Source organism: Cyphomyrmex costatus, unplaced genomic scaffold (genome assembly GCF_001594065.2).
Source record: "Cyphomyrmex costatus isolate MS0001 unplaced genomic scaffold, Ccosl1.0 scaffold18, whole genome shotgun sequence".
Lineage (NCBI taxonomy): Eukaryota > Metazoa > Arthropoda > Insecta > Hymenoptera > Formicidae > Cyphomyrmex > Cyphomyrmex costatus.
Genome location: NW_017275824.1, coordinates 2,089,714 through 2,111,083, shown reverse-complemented (window position 1 = coordinate 2,111,083; position 21,370 = coordinate 2,089,714). Strand labels below are relative to the sequence as shown.

General features: G+C 36.1%; 1 protein-coding gene across 1 annotated transcript; it reads left to right on the top strand.

Moving 5' to 3' along the window:
- The first annotated feature begins 8,954 nt into the window (after positions 1–8,954).
- LOC108772199 (tubulin beta-1 chain) lies at positions 8,955–18,924 on the top strand. The gene is made up of 2 exons (XM_018537689.1): positions 8,955–9,200; positions 17,558–18,924. Exons 1-2 carry the CDS (start codon positions 9,144–9,146, stop codon positions 18,842–18,844), a joined length of 1,344 nt encoding a protein of 447 aa, XP_018393191.1. The 5' UTR covers positions 8,955–9,143; the 3' UTR covers positions 18,845–18,924.
- Positions 18,925–21,370: the final 2,446 nt, after the last annotated feature.

Genomic DNA, 21,370 nt, shown 5'->3' with positions numbered 1-21,370 from the left:
TATATACATGTCGGCGATCATCCACAATGGAAAACAAAGCCATTTACGGCGACCATCGTGGATGTCGTTTGTTTTCGAACTCGAATATCGTTTGATCTCACGAGAAAGTAGCAGTATGTCAAAATCTTGGCCTGGATATAAATGGGATCTCCAAAAACGCAGCAGCGCAACGGCGAGTCGTGCGATTTCGCCGTGGACTGCGGTTTTTGTGATTGTGACACGTGATAAGTAAAAACATTCCGTTATATTTGGCTCTTTCTCTTGTATGTACGAAAAAAACTGACTGATTCACATAACTTTTACTGCATAGAGTTTGATCAACGCTAATTCACGTGTCAGTTTTGAAAAAATCTTTCAAATCCAAAAAGGCTACGACTTTTACGTATTCGTGAATTTATACATAAAGAGACGATTTTATTCAAATATTAAAAAATTTAACTATAGATACAAAAATCTGAAAATAATTTTGTTGAACCATCAAAATAAATATGTACATTGCGTACAATTAAATTATTATGATAAAATTATTAATTATTATTTATAATAATGAATTTTACGACATATTCGTGAATGTGCATTCATTTAACATTATCCAAGACGTTTTGGAAACTTAATATTTTGGTACATAATGACGTATCTCTTAAATTAACTCTCGACTGTTTGATTACGTCAGTAACGAGACGAATGGACAGGGATATACGCCTGCGGAAGCATTTAGACGTATCAGTTGTTGTCCACCTTCTTAGGATCAATAAAGTACCAGGCGGGGCAAGGTCTGGCCAGTTCAAGTTTGGGCTTCTCTCATCGTACCTATCGTATAGTATCAATTGCCAATAGTACCATTATTTTATTTATATCTACCTACAGAAAAAAATCTGTCAAAACACTTCATCAGAGAGACTCGTAAACATCAACGTTTTTATTGTATATTTCTCCACATACATCAATTTCATATCTATAATTTTCAAGATTTAATTAATATTCAATTGCGTTAATTTACACTCTTTAATTACCGTAATCATAGAAATTTCCAAAAATATCCTCACCATTTTTCTTTAATCTTATCTCAATATTTCTATTATTCTCGACGTACGTAATTAAGAAAATGCCACAAAACCATCCTTCTAGAATTAATCGTCACAAACAACTGACTTATTGTATATCTGCTTCAGTCTCATCCGCGGAAATGGAAACCGCATGCGACTCGCGTGCACGTATGTATATATAGACGATATCGATCGTTTTGATGGTGACTCAACGGTAGCTACTTCTGACTCAGGGGTAGCTTCGTGCAACAACCCTCTTGTCGTAATAGCATCATCGTGAGGTGCGCTTCGCGCGTGGTTCCTTGCTCACGGAAATTCCGTAGAGCCGTGTTAGGGGTGGCAACGCACCTACCACCCATCAAGGTCGATAACCATGACTCATGTTCACCCCCTCCCCCCCTCCCACCCGAGCTGTGACATGCGTACAGAATGTCGCGGATTCGTCTGTTACCAGGTGCGAATTCGGCATTTGCGAGCATGAATATCAACACGCAATCCACGAATTGTACCTAAGTCTGACATTGGAAACTGAAGATTAGCCGTAGAAGTACATACCTATTGAATTTGGCAGTTAACAACTTTCACCTTAAATATCTAAATTCATAATCGTGGTCGAATCGAATTCAATTAAAATTTAAGAGCTTGTCTTTCACAACGTATTTAACAATGTCCATCTAAATGAACATACTATTGACTATTCTAAATAAGAAGCTCTCCTTAATTAATAGACTTATGTTTCTATCAATGTAGATTAACTTTAATCTCGATTTAACTAACTCTTCATCTTTTTATAGTTCTAAGAACTTAGAAAAAGATGAAAAGTAAGTTGAACCGAGATTAAGTTATACTCTATATTGTTATAACATTAATTGTACTCGCATTGAAAAAAACTGTTACAGTGACGTTATTTTATATCAGATTATTTATCGCATCTTGTTCCATAATAGCTGTAAGCGTAGTTTTAAGTGGTGTTGTAAGAATTGATCAATCACGATCGAATATTCTCCTCATATTCCTCTTGATTGGTCATTTCTTACAACTACAACTATTTACAAGCATTTACGGCTAGAATAGGCTTATAACTTTGTAATGAACACAATATAACAATAAAGAAACAAATAAATTAAACGTCTTGTCTACATGCGTGTGAAAAACTAAATGTCGCAATTGACACAAAAAAGACATTATAAGGTATATTTATGCAAATAACCGTCATCCTGTATTCTGCAATTTCAAATTAATATTTTGCATAAGATAAAATAGTAATGTAATCATTATCTTATATAATCATTATCTTCAGCAAATCTAGATTAGATAGAATACAAAGTTCTATATTCTACATTAAAATCGTTAAATGTTAAGATATATTACTGAACTAACTTTGACTTTTCTCTATAATCCATATCTTTTTTGCAATTTTTTTCTTTGGTCTCATTGAGTTTTTACTTGCAGCTCTGAATTTATCGTAAAAAAAAAGAATAATGATATTAAAAATGTTAAAGCTATTAGCAACCAAACATTTTTATTAAAAAAAAATAAAGCTCAATTATATATAATATATATATATATTTATTTTAATTTAAGACATTTCTTTAATTTTGATTAGAGAATCAAAGTTAGCGTTAATCACGCGATGATGTCATATACTTTCCATAACATAACGATGTTCTTCATCGGAGTATCGCGAGAGAGTTGTTTCTAGCGCATACAAACGCTACGATTGAAACGGCATTAAATATTCGCTTGATACAGATTGATCGCTAATTATCACAACCACGTAATGACGCCAGCGTTACTTTTTTTCTCTGAACGCCTCGGGAACGTGATCGAATCTGGTTTTAAAGTGAACATGATGTCATTCGTCGTTTACGTTCGTGGATCTGTCGTTTAATAGCAAAGCCAACGAAGGACAATAGACATGGGGTATTAAGCCGAGCGTATATCCACAAGGATTGTTCTTCAGTCGGATATTATGCAATCTCTCTCACAGTAAGATTGACGAAAGACTTTTCGACTTGCGTCAAGTCTCTGACGCATCGCAATCAATCTTTTCGCCTCGCCTAAGCGATACAAGCTGCAAATAATAGATTTTACAAAACATTAGAAATAATTTAAATTAACAGCTTAATCGCCCTACGATTTGTTGCAGCGTGCAACCCGTCAAACACACAGCTACACAGGGAACGCACAAAAATCAACAAAAAAATAGAAATAATTTTATTTTAGTTTTTAACATCAATAAACAATCAAATTTTGTAATAAAAAATTATCATTTTGACTTTCGTGGCATCAAAAAATGTCAGTTTGACTTTCTTTTAAATTGGTGTGTTTCTTAGATATTATATTTTCAGCTATTTCCTAGTTATTTCTCATCACGTATCTGTGGAGAATGTTCTTGCATCCTCCGCGTTCTCTAAACCGTTAATCAACGATCGATTAAGGGCATCGCACTGTGCGGAAAGCATTTCCACGGAAGCATCGTAGATGATCGACGCACATGCGTGTCGGATGCGGCCGTGTTACGCGGAAGAAGATAACGCGATGATCTCGACTGGAAATAGTGAAACATAATTTGACGTTTCGCGCGAATGAGCACCACAGTTTCTGTGGCGTAGCTTTTAAATTGAATGCCATTCACGAGACAATTAAAATGATATTGACGTTTCTTTCTCCTGAAGTTTTATATACCTATATACCTTATACACTATTAAATATCAAACGAGCAATGGTAACTCAATCTCTTCAGTTAAAAATAACATTTTGTCATATTTTCAATTCCTATATAAATATAATAATTTTAATAAAAATCAGATATGTCGCCATTGATGCCGCGAAATCACGTTATCGTGCAAACCCATGCCATAAGCGTGTGCGAGCCAAGCGCGCAATCGTGCGTGTGTGCGACCTTTTATTTTATTTTTTTTTATTCTTTCCTCTCCGAGACAACGACAGTGCGCGAGGTTGATCCATACAAGGCAACGAGCAAGGCAGGACCAGCTACACCCCGTCGTCATCGTCGCCGCCATCGTCGTCGCCGATCACACCTCTCGCTCGCTCTCAATCGCGAGGATAACACATCAAACGTCGTCGGTGTCATGCGCTGGATGTAAGGGCGCTTGACCCGACTGTGATGTAACTCCTATTCCTTGGTGTAATAGGTTGACATCACGAAGGAGCCCGATGCTTTTTCACGATATTGTCGCGTTATCGTTGCAATAACACTTGTTGACATTGTGAAATGTACGAGGCTTTTAATTTCGCCTGTACAAAGTTCATACATAATTTGATGTTTCGCGCGAATGAATGTCACAGATTTTTGTGGCGTCGTCTTTCAACTGAGTACCGTCTACGAGATAATAAAAATAATATTGACGTTTCTGTTTGTTAAAGTTGTATTTTACAGTTATATGGACTTGTATATAGTCTATAAATATATATAACGATAAAATATAACTTATTATATATGTATAGAAGCCATTTACGAAGAGACAGATATCATTACATGTATATATACACTCTAAAAATAGCAGTGAGTTTAACACCAACCGCTATTTATATAATGTATAATTTTCACTGTATTAATATTAATACTAATAAAGTGAAAATTATAAATACAGTTTGGTATTAAAACCACACTAATATTTCAATAAAACACCGATGGTAATGTTAGTACCAATAAAATCAGGATTTTATACCAGATTTCATTTTAAATCCACATCATATGTATATATATTGGTCAATTATAATAAATATTAACACGATGAGAGTTATAGATTATAGACAACGTGTTAAATCTATACACATAGACATTTTTTAGTGCAGCCATTTTTTAATATAATTCTAGATATAATACCCATACAGCACAAAAGCACGTTTTTCAAAAAAAAGGTTCAAAGAACGTCCTACATTCTGCAAATATTCTCACAACGTCCCTCGCATCAATAAGTGTGTTAGGGTAAATTTTAGTAAGATAACCATCTTTAATTTTTGTTACATTTAATAGTGTTATATTGATATATCTCTTCCGTATGGCAGGAAAAGATATATCAATATAACATTAAAAATAACAAAAATTAAAGTATGTTTTTTGCATTTTAAAGAGATGACTATTTTCCCCAAGTTTACCTTATATGGAATAGCATCATAATTATATATCTAATGATATATTATATAATGTACATATAGATATATTTCTAAATAGCGTGAAAAACATATGTTTTAAGAAGTGTCAGTATACGTACGTGAAATTACTGTACATGCAGAATAATTGAAAGATTAATTATATTACACGAACGGAAGCCTGAGACGGGCAGTAATGGTTATACACACAGAATACTCTGCTTGTTCATTAATTAAATCTGTCAGGTTGCCGCGGGCGTGTACCCGTGAGTCATTTATCGACTTTCTCCTACGGCAGGGTAGGATAATCGGAGTGGGTCTGAGTCGACTATTAGGTAAGGGTGGAGTGAACCATATTAAAGTTAATCACTACATTGTGCTACTTTACAGGTGTTCTATCTATTCTAAGAGCTGAAGGTTTATTTTTCGATCTTATGTCCCAAATGGCTTGTTTCTGCCTGCATTAAAGTCACGCGATGACTCACAAATTTATAACATTCTATCTTTTGATGGATTTATATTTGCTCAATAAAATTTCGATACATGGAAAAATAATTTTTAAAAAGATAGTTAAAAAAATTTGAAATTTTTATGCATATTTCCGTTTTACTTTTGTGTCTCGGCTATACTATACTGATGTATACTAATGCATGCATCTATGTTTTATTCGTAACGTGCATGTTCTAACAGGATAATTAGGATTAACGTCATTTGTACGGTTGACTCATCATTTTTAATGAATGAACCATTACTGTCCATCTAAATGCACGTAAACCTTATATGTGTGAGAATTAAACAGCACACCAAAATCTTTTACGATGCCAAGGTTGTTATGTAAATCTATATAACATAACATATTACAAACATATAAAATATAATAAAATAATAAATAAAAATAGAAATAACTGGTATATTAAAAGTTGAAAATACTTAAAACGTCTAATAGAACAAAGCAAAATAACGTTAAAAACATGAATTTCAGTTTGATTTGACAAATATTTTATCTTGAATAGCTTACTTTCATTTTTATATTTATCGAGTAATATGGGTCACGAAGTCTAGAACTGTTCACGGACAATATATAGTTCTTTTCTACCGCTACTCGCAAACGGATACTCGCGCTATTTAAGGCGCATACGGATATAAATGCTCGTCTCATGTAAAGCTTCTCAGCAGGATCCGGACTTAACGTGTTTTTGAGGAGGCGTTACATATGGCGCGCCAACGCATCTTACGTGGACGCGAGACGGAAGGCCACCGTTAAGGCAATGTAATGTCACACGAACGTAACCGTGGATGAATACGGTACTGCTTTGCAAAGATCCCGCATCTCGCGAAGATTCTTCGAGAAACACTTTTAACTGTAAACTTTTTTGTATGGCAAAAAAAAAACAGTAGCCAGAGACACAATATCTGGGTAGAACACAGAATTATATGATATCAGAAGAACGTCATCAATGATGATTACTCGTCATCTAAAAATGCCAAGTTTTTATGTTAAATATTTTTAAAGTGTGAATTAAAACAAAAAGATATCAAATCTCAGTGTATTGTATTTGCTGATACTTCAGTTGAAATAGAATTATTCTTAAGTGGGAATTCGAGAATATATATTCACTTAGCTTGAATCAGATAGTATAACATTCATGTGTATTTTATTTTAATTGGCGCAATTTTGTGATATTGTTTTTTAAAGAGAATTAAAACTATTATATTATCACTTGATCGAATTATACGTGACACTTAAATATTACTTTTAAAAGTATAGTTATACAGTAATTATTTTTTGGAAAATGTGTGTACTTGCTTGGCGCTTTTTTTAATCTTTTTTAAAATATCCGACGATAAATCTTTTTTGTTCTACTTTTACATTTTCACAGAAAAAACGCGAGGAAAGCTTTCGAAGTATTATCACTTCAGACACATCTTGCGTTCAGTATCTGACTCGCCTTCCAAGTATTATATTTAATTCACATTCGATGTTTCGCAAACACAGTTATTTCTTGATCGATCGGATAGTCTACACAGTTTTTGCAATGCATCTTTTTGCCAACAAAAATTATCTTTAAATTAATAAAATAATTTATATATATGTACATAAATATACAAATTATTTAAGATATATTATATGTATATATTACTTTTAATATTAAAACTGTAATATGTTTGATTAATTGTAAATTCTATATATTACTTTTGTAAAGTATATCTAATTCAAAACGACACCTTTTATCTCCTTATGTGGAGCATAGGACGTCTATAGACCTCTTTTGTCCGAGGCCTATATTCGTTTCTCGAATCAGATAGTTTTTCTGATTTGTGGGTGATTAGTCCACAGAATCCTACCTCAGTTAGATATTAGAGACAAATATCTACTGATATACTACTGATGTATAGGACCTACAGTTTTTACCCGATGATTTTTCGCGTTTAATGAGCCAAAAAAATGGCTCCACCTGGTGATCAAAAGATCTATGATCATCAGCGCCGTTCGGATTCGGCGTTAAAAACTGTAGGTCCATATCTAATTCAAATATTAAATTAATATCAAATTTTGATAAACAATATGCTAACAAATTAACAATAAATGTATAATATATTCTTTTTAAATATAGTTTTAAGATATATGTCATAAACCGATCATCGTATTAGTATCTTAAGACAATACTTCAGACAATCTTAATAAATATAAGAATTACATCTTGTACCGATATGCCCATATTATCAATGCTCGCGTCAACGCAATTAAACGTCCTTTATACCAAAAGGCCTTTCCGTTGCGCGGTAGACCTAGCTTTTCCTATATTCATCAGACTCCCAGCAGTCCCAGCTCAAAGCCGGTGCCCTTTTGGGGCATCTCAGGCGATTAAACAGATTTGAAATTAACGGTCGAGATGGATTATTAAATTGAGTTAGTTGCGCAGAGCTGGGCAAATCACGCCGTCGTAATTTTCGGAATTTCGTAAGTCGAAATTAACATCGTAATCAGATTACGTAATCACGTTTAATATTTAAAAATAAATTAAACTGTATTGCAAATTTTATAAGAGTATTTTGTACTTTTATCTTATGTAATATAAATTTTGATTTACAACACACACACACAACACACATATTTTCTGAATCAAGAGAATGCATATATTGATTTCGTAGTAATTAATTACATTAATCCTCGCATCTTTTCATTATATTAAATAATTCTTTTTTATTAACGTCAAGTTCTAATTTATGATTTTTTCAAACTTTTTCCATTTACACGCAATTAATAGAATAAAATGATCGTTTAAATATTAAAGGTATTACGCCCAAAACCGATGTGATACAGACTTTAGGATCCTTGATATTCCGGATGGTATTAGATTTAAGCTTAGTAAAGCAATAATATATTCGTGTAATTTATTACGTTAATCCTCATACCTTTTCGTTTCCATTGGTCTTTCCTTCCATCAAAATCGATTTCTAATCTATGATTCATTCAAAGCTTTTTCCATTTACGCACAACTAATAGAATAAGATAATCGTTTAGACGCCAAAAAAGTCTAAATTGTATAAATAGTAGTTCCTCTTAAAAATCAAGAAATCGAACCGCCACACGTTCTCATCGGTGCGTCGGTGTGTAGATCATGAAGTTGACGCGGCAGCGGCGCACAGTTGGCAACGCTGCGTCGCGGCTGCGGCGCATCGCCGTCCGCGCATCGCAACTGCGAGGCAGCGACGATTCCGCCAATCAGGTGCGCTCTACGCTCTCGTTTCCTCCCTCTCCACTCCTCTTCCCGCTGCCCCTGCAGAAGCTTGAAAATCTGTAACGGACATCGCAACCGTCGCATACTCGTCTCTGGGCTCACGCAACGCGTTGGTCTCTATACTCGAGTCAGTTCGATAGTAAAGAAAAAAAAAAGTCGTCAGTCGCCGCCGCATTAAGGTACTCAAGGTACATTTTCTCGAGAGATCACAGTCGGCGAATTCCACGACAGCAACATGAGGGAAATCGTCCATATCCAGGCCGGCCAGTGCGGTAACCAAATTGGAGCAAAGGTAGGCACTTTGGGAATCCGAATTTCAAGAATCGATCGTCCCACGAACGAGAATCGCGTGTCCTTTGTTCGCGAATTCCTGAGTCTTCGAACGTCCATTTCCACGTCTTCTGATGTCCCTTTCCGATCTTCTAATATTTCTTTCTATTCTTCTACTGTCCCCCCCCCACCCCCTTTCTACTAACATAGATTCATTTTAACCTCGATTTACTTATTTTTTTTTAATTCTTAGAATCGAAAAAGGTACAAAGTGAATCAAAATCCGAGAGTAAGGCTGATCTAAATTGACGTGGAAATAGACACGAGCTATTTAGTGCGATCGACGACGTTCTATCGTTCTTCACGGTGTTCACCTGGAATTTTGCAAGACCTATTAACGAACAACTACGCGACAATATCGTGCATATAGTTAACGAGGGCGTTCTCAATCGGGATCAGCAGTCACCGTGGCCGCGCCATTTTTTCCTCACCGCTCGATATCGCGGTCGAGGAGAGCACTCGTCGGCGGCGGGAACGAGGACGCGTCTCGGCGCGTATTCCCCGTCGCTCGCTGGACACGTTGGTATGGCGAGAAAACGGCAGCCTCGCCCGCGCGGCGGTCGAAGACCTGTCATGGCGACAGAAGCTCGCCGGCCGGCCGGCAAGCCTAACGGTTTTTTTCCCCTCCCCTTCCCCTCTGTGATCATTTTCTCTCGGCGTGTATGTGACGACCGTGTTCCCTTGCGAACGCGTCTCGTCGGCCATCTTCCCTCGGCCGTTTTATCTCCCGTGGATATCTCGCGGACGGCGCGACGAAGGTAGGGAACTCTTTGGCAGGGAAGGAGGGAAGTCGCGGATAAATGGAGCTAGTCGTCGGCGACCGTCGCCGAATTTGTCTGCCATTCGGCCAGGACCGACGGACCGAAGCTGGGTGTGGCGAATCTCTTCCCGGTGATGAGAGAGAGAGAGAGAGAGATATATCGTCGTTCACGCGACGGCTGACGGCATCGAGCGGTTGCGCGCGCATCTCTTTCTCCTCGCTCCTTTTCATTCTGCTGACATTCTCCGCTTTTCTGTCTCGTAATATGTAGCATTTCCGGCTGTCGGTCTGCAAATGCCACTCTGCGATGTGTACCTGCTTGGAAAACATGCGAGAGATTCAGTTGCAATAAGAAATGAATCGTGATCTAGATGTTCACGGATTGTGGCGGGTTCGGTTTTACCGCGAATAGAACAGACTGTCGTAGCCTTTCATTCTTGTACGTCCATCTTCCCTCTTCCCCCTCTCTTCGTCTCGTTTAGTCTGGCGTATGCTAAAGGTGAGCTCACACCGAGTTCATAAATATTGATCGCGATGAGATATGAGGTGAAGGAGTCGATTGTGTGTCTTTAAAACAAGATGACTATTACAAAAATGAACGAATTTATTAGAATATTTACAAGATGTTGATCATGAATGAAACTATAATATTCTAGTAAATTCGCTTGCTTTTATAATTGTATCACCTCGTTTCAAGATAAACAATCTTAGTATCTACTTATGCAAGTGTAAATAGTTGGGGTGAAATAAACTTATTTATTTTATTTCAATTCTTATTCCATTAATATACACCAATTCATAATTTTCTTTGAAAAAGGACAGACTAGCAGCTTTTTTTTAAAGAATTATATTTAGATTCCTATCACTTAGATATTATTTTATCAATATTGTTCAATATTAATGATGATTAAATAATGCCAGTGTCTATTCTATAATTTTTGACGATTCATTAACGTTACATTATTGTTGCACTTTTTTTATCATATATATAATATCGACATTGTTGTTAAGGTCCAGTTTTTTTATTCCCTGATGAACTTGTGGTTTAACCTGATAATAATATAATAATTGTATTTTTCTATGTATCGTTAATTAATTACTAAACTATAGTTTTGTAACGAATAATTTTTAAAATTACTACTGCAAAACTATTAGTTTAGTGATTGATCGTAACTAAAAAAACATTATTTTTTACATTATCAAATTAAGTGACGTTAAATCTAAATCACATCAGATAATAAAAACCTGGACTTAATGCCCGTTTCTATCAATATAGATTAATGGTTTAACTCCCTTTATCTTTTGTACTTCTGAAAATTAGAAAAAGATAAAATTAAACCAAGATTAAAGTTAATCGACATTGATAGAAATTGACATTGAAGTTAATGAGAGTTACAGAATACTGACACTGATGCCATTGAGCACTCACGTGGAAATCTGAATACGTCCTAGGAGACACTTGACATAAATATCACTCTATCATTGTTATTCGTCGAATGACAAGAAGGATAGAACGATATTTATGTCGATTTTTTTTTTCTAAAAGGACTAAAAGTTAAGCAGCCGTAGCTAATCTTCACTTCACGCGGTTGTTGTAGAAAACGTTACTACAATCTGTCTTTACGAAGCCTTCAGTTTTCAGGCTTTCCATCTGGTCGTACCCCGGGATTCGTGAGAATTGTACGATTTGGGCAACGCGGCAAGTTTTCGCGCTCCGATGTGCACGCTCCTTGAAGCAGATGGAATTCCTGCGCCGCGTCCGTCGGCTGTGCGGCGTCACGATCGCGTTTAACGGCCACGCCAGCGTCGGTTGCATGGCGGGTGTATTTTAAAATTTTTATTCGACGCTGTTAACGGACAAGCCGACGGGCGCGTGGCACTACGTTATCGACACGCTCGGATGCTCGAGTTCTGCGTTAATCATGCGAATCGGCATCTCCGTTTCTGTTCTACGTGCACGCGCCTCCATTCTCTTTTTGTCGTCTCGCTTCTCTCGCTGACTTATGTCGATCTCTCCAGTATTTGTTTCTTTTTGTAAACTTCGAAAAATGGTCACGTTTATAGAAACTCAAAATTCTCTGATTGCTAGTTTGATCATGCACTGACTTCTCATGGAAAGAATGATTTCGCTGCAGTATTTAAAAACTTCGCTAACTACAGATCTGAAAATAACATTGTTGAACTAACAAAACAATTAAGTATACATAGAAATATTGTACTTATTGTACACAAGTAATAATTACTTTTGTTTCAAGTATGTCAAAAGTTGACATATCCTTGAATTTATCGTAATTTTATCAAATTTATTTAAAATATATATTCTAAGTTTATTACTTCAATCAAGATCGTTAAATTAAAACTTGGTTTATATTTGCTTATATAAAGTCGTTTCTTCAATCAATTTTATAACATTGTATAGTAAAAATAATAAATTTTGTTTTGAGTACGAGTTTTTTTTAAAATTTGTAATAAATACTTGTTTTATTATTATCAAGAAACTATTCATTATTAAAAATTGTTACTTAAAAGGAATAAGGTAAATTAGATTTCGCAATAGAATATTTTTCTGTATGTGTAGGAATTTCAAACATGCTAAACAATACTACAAAAACATTTGACATTCTAATATTCGCACAATTTGAGCGTCCTATATTTCGATTCTAACTAAATTATTTTCAAATTTGTATTTAGCTAAATTTTGAGATACTTCAGCAAATCGATTTTTTCCTTATAATTCCATTTTTTAATTAATTTGTTTGAATTTTGAAAATCCTTTCATTTTTTCTGATTACTTAGTTTGATGTGAATTGTTTTCTTCTACTTGAATAAAAATTTAAAACGACAAATCTTTGATACTTTTGTTCCGAACGGTAACTAACTTGGAGAATAATATTCAAATTTTTATATATAAATTTTTGACATAAAGATTACGTAAGAAGACAAATATTTATGATTGTAGGTCGATCTTCGATAATAGTTAAGTAATCTTATCTGAATAATCAACGATAAAGATTGCATGAGAGCAGGTAAATATCGAGGAGAAGCTGATCAACGTTCATCGTCACGCTTCCGTAATTTTTAAGGCTGCTGCACCAAGTCAATGTCCGTTTCTCGAGCTGTCTATCTCAATCGATCCGACGTCACGGTAGCGTAACATCAAAGGCTATTTTTTACCCTCTTTTTTTTCTATAAGAGACTTCTAGTAATGAGAACGTATCGATTAGACGGAAAATGTTTTCTTAAGTAACTGTTATCGCGATTGACTCTGATGCACTTTTTCAATTTCAACTTGTCAGAAACGGGAGATAAAATTTACTGATAACACCAAGTTATCGCTTATAAGGGCGCCTAGAGTAAAACAATAAATAGAAGAAATATAAAACAAGTTTAAAAGTTTCTTTCAAAACAAGAGATGTATTTTTTAATTTCAAAAATGTTTTTAGAAAGTAAAAGTAAAATCTATCGTATATTACATACTGATAAAATATCAAACATTACTCCGTTTTCAATTTGGAAAATATACCGTTTGATATTTTCTGTAAAATATATCAGGAGAATATAGAATGATGTTTATTAAGTCAGATGCTTCGAAAAGAAGCTTGTAATTTCTGAAAAAGTATCAAAGAAAATTAAGGCAAAATTACTGTGAAAATGATAGCGCAGGGGTTACTTTCTACTACGCGTGAGCTTGTTGTATAATCCATTGTACGAATGTTGCTTATTCACCGACGCCTTTGAGTCCAAGGACACCGAGTCTCGCGTAGCACAGCAACGCGCTCCCAAATAAAGGAAGCCAGCGATATCCTCTCGCCATTTTCTTTCGCATCACCTCGGCCCGTTTCGAACCGTTTCGTTCGTTGCCGACACAACCGGCCCTCTTCCTCTCTTTCTCTCTCTGGATATAGCCAGGTGTATCGATCGTGTCGGGTCGCAAGGCTGGGTTTTGCTTACTGTCGCTACTCGATGACGATTTCTACTTTATGATTCAGTTTTTTCACAATTCAGTATTGAAATAAATTTTACGGTGAACTAAATATATATAACTAAAGTTGTTAATATTTCTAATCGCCAATTTTTATCTTCTGCGAAAGATAGTTGTCCTTATAGTATAATAGTATTCTGTATTGACGGAGATGAAATGTAATTCAATGTTGCTATCTTAAAATATGTAATAGTAGCATTTTTTATTATTAATAGAAGAAGAGAGATCTGATTGGTTATAAATATGTAGGTATTTATGAGCAAGATGCGTATTACAGTTAGTGCGAACTAGTTCTATGTTCTCATTTAATAATCTTTATATTACCTTAATTACAAGAAAATATATTCTAAATCTACATTTAAGCGAGGTGCGTAATCAATTCTAGTTATTTCTACATGCAAGCATAAGCATTCGAGTAAACTAAATGAATTAGGATCCGTGATGGAATTCGTTTTCTCCGTTTGTTATTAAAGTTTTTATTATTCAGTGTAGTGTAATATACTAATACTAATATATTCTTGTAATATATGTACTTCGTGCCGTTACGACCAACTGCTTTCATAGAATCATTTCATAATGAGAAGTAGATGTACTAACATCATTTATTTCTTATTAGCCAGATTATCTTATCGCATTTTTAAGGCGTTTCTTGACATAATATTTGAGCTCAAAATAACATTTTTCCGACCTTAAACTTGCTGAATAAAAAGCGGTTGTATTAAAATAGTATAATTAGTTTTTTTTTTAGACTTTATTTTATATTTAACATTTTTTTAAATTTTGATTGTTTAGTTCATGTATATGTATATTTACAGTAGTTTGCTGTAGTCAATATATACATTTACTATACGTAAATGTATACATTGCATTGACTAGTGTATATATTTACTAAAAACACATGTGTCATGTATATAAATATGTATGTAAAGTTAACACAAAGTGTTAACTTTAGTAAATGTATACATTTACTAGTCAAGGTATACATTTACGTATAGTAAGTGTATGTATTGACTGAATTAACACTTTGACGTATATGTGGAAAGAATGCTTTTATTGAAGTACTTAAAAATTTAGCTAGATGTATATTGTATATATATCTAAAAATAATTTTGTTGGATTATCAAAATAAAATTATGTAGGACGCTCAAGTATATAAACATTTTATACAGCGTTGTTCATCATGTTTGAATGTCCTACTAAAAATAATTATTTTTGTAGTCCAACAGAATTTATTTTAGATTTTTAACTTTTTAGATATTTCAGCAAAATTATTCTCTCAGTATACATATATCGCATTCCTGTACAGTCTAAATAGACAACTCTTCCTCTTTTACGTCTCTTCCATCCATCTACCTTAACCGGTAATTCATTAAAGTCAGTGGAACCCTCTGGATCGCTCGTGGACCAATTGCACCGCGTATCCGCTCGGTGGTTACGCAATCCGTAAAGCAGTAGTGGCGTGCATGCATTTAGAATAACGGTATCTTTCACGCTACTTCCGGTCTAGCAATGATAGCCTATGTCTGTCGCCAGCTATTGGCGCAGTGATGCGAAGATTATGAATTCTAGGCGCGAGAATTGACTCGAGAAAAATAGGACAAATTGAAAACATGGACAAACATATTAATGCGGTGTACAACCGGGTGATCATTGCTAATCGCACTGTCGTTCTACAATCATCTCTATATATAGCGGTGACATTGGTGACTCATGTGTGACTGTAACATGTACATTGCGACCGGGCTGGACAAGGAGGTGGAGGTGATAAGGTGGGGATAGATAGGGTTGGGTGATCTTAGCTTTCGAACGACGATGATCATATATGGTCACCGCTTAATGCACCCATCGTCTCCATGTGGGACGTACGTACCGAACGGTAGGCGGACCAGGCGTTTTTGCGATGACTTTCACATAGATTGTACATGGACTTCGGAGATTATTCAATGATAGACCTTACCAAACGATTCTGTCAAAACAACATTTGACTCAATGAAAGTTATAACACTGGTCACTGTAACGATAAAGCTTATTTACCTTCGATCTTATCTGCCTATATAATTATTGACTATATATAACTTTAATGGAGTAGTTATATACTGAGAAAATATAAGATAGAAACTAAATTAAAAACATTTTTGTTTTCAAACATAATTATATGATTAACAAGATATTTTTTTAATTGGTTTTTGTTTCATAATTAAACGATAGTTTATGAATAATATATAGTTACAAGTACATGATCAGCTACAATATGACATAATAGATAGTAACAAATACATGGCCAGCTGCAGATGACGAATGGAATCGTTTTCTGTTTTGTGAACTTAGAATTGGACACGAACAAATTAGAGACAGCAGATTTTCGCGATGGAACGTCTTGGTTGTGAAACGTCAGAGGACTAGTAATTTACCGAAAAACGTATAATTTGATACCTTGCCAAACTGTGACGTAAAGTCGCGCGGTATTCTGGACATACGATAAGACGATTGAGCTATCAGGATAATTAATTACGTTAATCCAACCATTCTACCTACTTGCATGCCTTTGCACTTGAGAATACATACACATCTCTTGCACGTTGCTCTCCAGAAATAGTACACCGTGGGTCTTTGAACCGCGTTCCTGAGATGGAATAGAGATGCGCCATGGACCGCACGCGGATTATTTCGCAATTAACTTCCTCTTTTGTTTGCAAGTAAGATTACATCAGACACGCCCAGTCATATTTTGAATTGCTAATGGGGGAGGGAGAGGGGGACGTCTTTCTATCTTTTTTGCATACAGGTTGATCAGAAATTAGTTTATTATCATTGATTTATGTGTACTTTCACTAAACTGTATTATCTTTCAACAAATTTTTTTGCGATCTACTATTTATGCTATTGCTCGTAATATAATGGATGAATAAGTATTCAATTTGAAAATTATGCTATTTTTGCTAAATTGAAAGTTCAGAGCGATTGACATTTTAGCCCGAAGCACCGATTATGATTATCACAATGAAACGAGCGCTTCCGGGAGATTACGTGGCAACGGTCCATCGCTGAAGCATCGTTACATCGCGATGCGCTTCGATGGACCGATCGATTGACTGCTCCCGAGACAGGAGCATAATCGCGCTTACGATAATTAGTCTCGATTATCGCTCGGGCGATTCGGTAGCACCATCGAAAGGTAGGCTTGCTCTCGAAAAAATACGAAAGGGAAAAAAAAAAGAGAAGCGTAATTCGATGCGCAGAGGCCTTGGGATATTACGATTAATTGCACGCGAGCTATTCGCCACGCGCGAGGTCGTTGAACGTCAGCTCCGTTCGCGCTCGGTACAATGGAAGACTGGAAACGGATACGAGAATAATTGCGGGGAGAAAGCCGGTACGCGAAACTTCCTTCCTACGCGGATGATGCGTGATTCAAAAGGCGTATCTAATTTTTGTGGCAGTAACTAATTCGTTCCGGTACGGAAGATAACACTTACTAAAGATGCGCAACACATTCTTATTTTCTTCTTACGATAATCTGCTTTTTAATAATCTTCTAGTGGATATATTCCTATAAGATGATTTTTGTGTGTTACAGTTTTGGGAAATCATAAGTGACGAGCATGGTATTGACCCGACTGGCACCTACCACGGTGATTCTGATCTCCAGCTCGAAAGAATTAACGTCTACTACAATGAGGCGTCCGGCGGTAAATACGTGCCTCGTGCCATTCTCGTCGATCTGGAACCCGGTACCATGGACTCTGTACGCTCGGGACCATTTGGCCAGATCTTCAGACCGGATAACTTTGTATTCGGTCAAAGCGGCGCTGGCAATAACTGGGCCAAGGGCCATTACACTGAAGGCGCCGAGCTAGTGGATTCTGTCCTCGATGTTGTAAGAAAAGAGGCCGAAAGCTGCGACTGCTTGCAGGGATTCCAGCTTACGCACTCTTTGGGCGGTGGTACCGGCTCCGGTATGGGTACCTTGCTCATTTCCAAAATTCGCGAGGAATATCCGGACAGAATCATGAACACGTATTCCGTTGTGCCGTCGCCCAAAGTGTCCGACACAGTCGTCGAGCCGTATAACGCAACTCTCTCTGTACATCAACTTGTCGAGAACACCGATGAAACCTACTGTATCGACAACGAGGCGCTTTACGACATTTGCTTCCGCACCCTGAAACTATCGACGCCAACGTATGGCGACCTAAATCATCTCGTCTCCCTCACGATGTCCGGTGTTACGACCTGTTTGAGGTTCCCCGGTCAATTAAATGCCGATCTTAGGAAACTTGCCGTAAACATGGTGCCCTTCCCCCGTCTTCACTTCTTCATGCCCGGATTTGCACCTCTCACATCTCGCGGTAGTCAACAATACAGAGCGCTCTCTGTACCGGAACTCACCCAACAAATGTTTGATGCCAAGAACATGATGGCAGCGTGCGATCCCAGGCACGGCAGGTACCTCACAGTCGCTGCCATCTTCCGTGGTAGAATGTCGATGAAGGAGGTCGACGAGCAGATGCTCAACATTCAGAACAAGAACAGCTCGTACTTCGTCGAATGGATACCGAATAATGTAAAGACCGCCGTGTGCGATATTCCGCCGCGCGGTCTCAAGATGTCCGCCACATTCATTGGCAATTCCACCGCCATCCAGGAACTGTTCAAGCGCATTTCCGAACAGTTCACTGCTATGTTCAGGAGGAAGGCTTTCCTTCACTGGTATACTGGTGAGGGTATGGACGAGATGGAATTCACTGAAGCAGAGTCTAACATGAACGATTTGGTATCCGAGTACCAGCAGTACCAGGAAGCAACCGCAGACGAAGACGCAGAATTCGACGAGGAACAAGAAGCCGAAGTCGACGAAAATTAAAATAAATATTCCACGGCGGAAGCGACATTCTATCGCCCTCTCTACTTATTCTCTCTCTCTCTCTCTCTCTATCTCTTTCTCGACCGAGCGATAACGCAATACACCCCTTCACCCATGCTTCTTAACTCGTTATCTCTCCTTTTGTATCTTTTTTACGGACTTTTGTTTCGATCTTCTTTTGCGGAGCGCGCGCGCGCGCTTTTTGTTGCCCCCCGTCGAAATCACACTTAGTGTGATAATTCGAAGAATGATTCCTTATTTTTGAATGTATCATTCTACAAGATTCGTTATTTTTTCGATTACTAATTTTCTCGCGCGCCCCTATCATCGTCCACTGTACAACCGCTCTAAGGCGGACGCTACATATTTGAATAAATTATTATCATATGAATCTGTCGTCACTCGCACTACTTCCTGATTATTAAGACCCTAGTGCTATTGAGTTTTGTATTTTCAGAGACTTCGTATATATTTATATTCATCTGTTGTCACACATACGCAGTTTTATACCATGATTAAATAGATGTGAATAAAAATCCATGAAATATACGTTGAGAGTATTGATTAGACATTCAATTAATTTGATACATAAAAGAATTAGAATTAAATAATTTACGAAGTAACTAATATACAATTGTGAAAAATTTTTTTTATTTTATATGAGTTATAATTAATAATTATAGTAATTTACTTGAAATTTAAATTGACAGAAATAAGGTGTAATATTTGTGAGAGTTCGGCTCAACATTTATTAAATTTTTTTCATAAAACTATATTTTCTGTAATTAAAAATGGCACAATTTGCATTTGATTTGAACACATACTACAGTATATGATATACATACAAAAAGTAAAACATATTGTGTTAAATATTTTTCATTCAGATAGACTGAACTTTTCTAATTTTCTTGTAATCTTTAAAATCATAACTTGAAGGTCTCATATATTCTTTTATTACGTTATTTAAATGTAGGGAAATTAGTTTTTGTTTATATATGTATATTACTTGATATCATTTATATTATAAGAAGTAACATACGTATAACAAAAAAAAAACTGTAATTTACATTTTTTTAAATTTTTAGGCAGGTTACAGGTAACTACAGTGATTTGTTTTTTTTTTTTATTCTAAATGATTTTTTATTTTGTGTAATGAGACTAATGAGAGTAAACGAAATGCGTATTTCGTCGGTAGTACAGACTATAGTTGATTGCAGTATCCTCTTCAGTTTTCTGTGTACTACTAGAGAGAAACCTGTGTGGACATCCTGGGCTTTTTCATATCTCATAGGGTAATGTCCACGTTTTTGTGGTTTTTTTCCATACTTTTACGTGGGTTAGACAAGGACGATCCATCAAAGGGTGCGTTTTACTTAATACCTACACGTTTGCGAAATCATTTTATCCTTGTTATTTATCAATTGTCAAATAAGGAAAAACGATGCTCGTGAATGTGCGAGCGTTAAGTAGAACATAGCTAAAGTTGATTATTTATCTTTGTCTAGCTCATGTAATAGTATAGAAGAGAACCACAAAAACGTGGATATTACCCTATGAGATTTAATACATGAAAAAAACCAGGATGTCCATATCAGATTTCTCTCTGGTACCACGGCCCTTACAATTTATCTTTGCATCCTACAGATCACTCGATTACCAGTAGTAGTAAATGAAAAGTACAATCACATCTTACCGACAGAAGTTATACATTATCAGATGCTCGTACTTATTTTATTTACAATATTATATGATAATCTTGAGATGCGATAATTATCCTTGAGACTACAAAACATCCGGTAATTTATATATTTTATCATTCTCTGCACAATGATTATCATGAAAAATAGTAGCTATTTAATTATGGCTTACAAAATTTGTGTTAAATATATGCTTCTTACATTTCGCGTAATCCAATAAATTATGCGCCACTTTTAGCAACCGACCGATTCTATAGAATATTCTTAATATTCCAATAGTTTTGCTCTATAGAACGCAAAACGTTTAAATTTACATCTGTATCACGATAATGAAAGAATGTCGAGCGTATCGCTCTAGCTCGCGTTGACCTAACGGATTAACGGAGATACAGTTAAGCCGACGGAATCAGCGCGTTTCAGTCTCATGTTGAGATTGATACGTGTTCCACGAACCGAATGCACGGGAAGTTGAAGCACATTGTTGCATTTCCATCCGCGACGGTCGGTCGGCATGCGAGAAACTCGAACCTGCGCTCGAGTTGAAAATAACCGCGACCGCGTTGCGACCCTGCTCTTCCGGTTGCGCCTCCTTCGCCCCTACTGAGATTATTGCCTTATCTCATTCCTTCCATTTCGTACAATTGACCACCACCTTCGTGGCCTGCGTGACATTCTCCCACGATCTTCTGTTCCCCCAAATTAATCCTGTCACTTCGGGATCAGTTCGTTTTACGATTGTCTCGTGATTTTTCTCGCGCTCTGCAACTCCAAAGAGAAACTGAAAATTTATAATTATATTTTAGCAAAACATATATATATATATATATTT

Coding starts and splice junctions, on each gene's coding strand:
- LOC108772199 (XM_018537689.1), top strand. CDS start 9,144: ATGAGGGAAATCGTCCATATCCAGGCCGGCCAGTGCGGTAACCAAATT. Junction 9,201..17,557: donor GTAACCAAATTGGAGCAAAG/GTAGGCACTTTG, acceptor TGTGTGTTACAG/TTTTGGGAAATCATAAGTGA.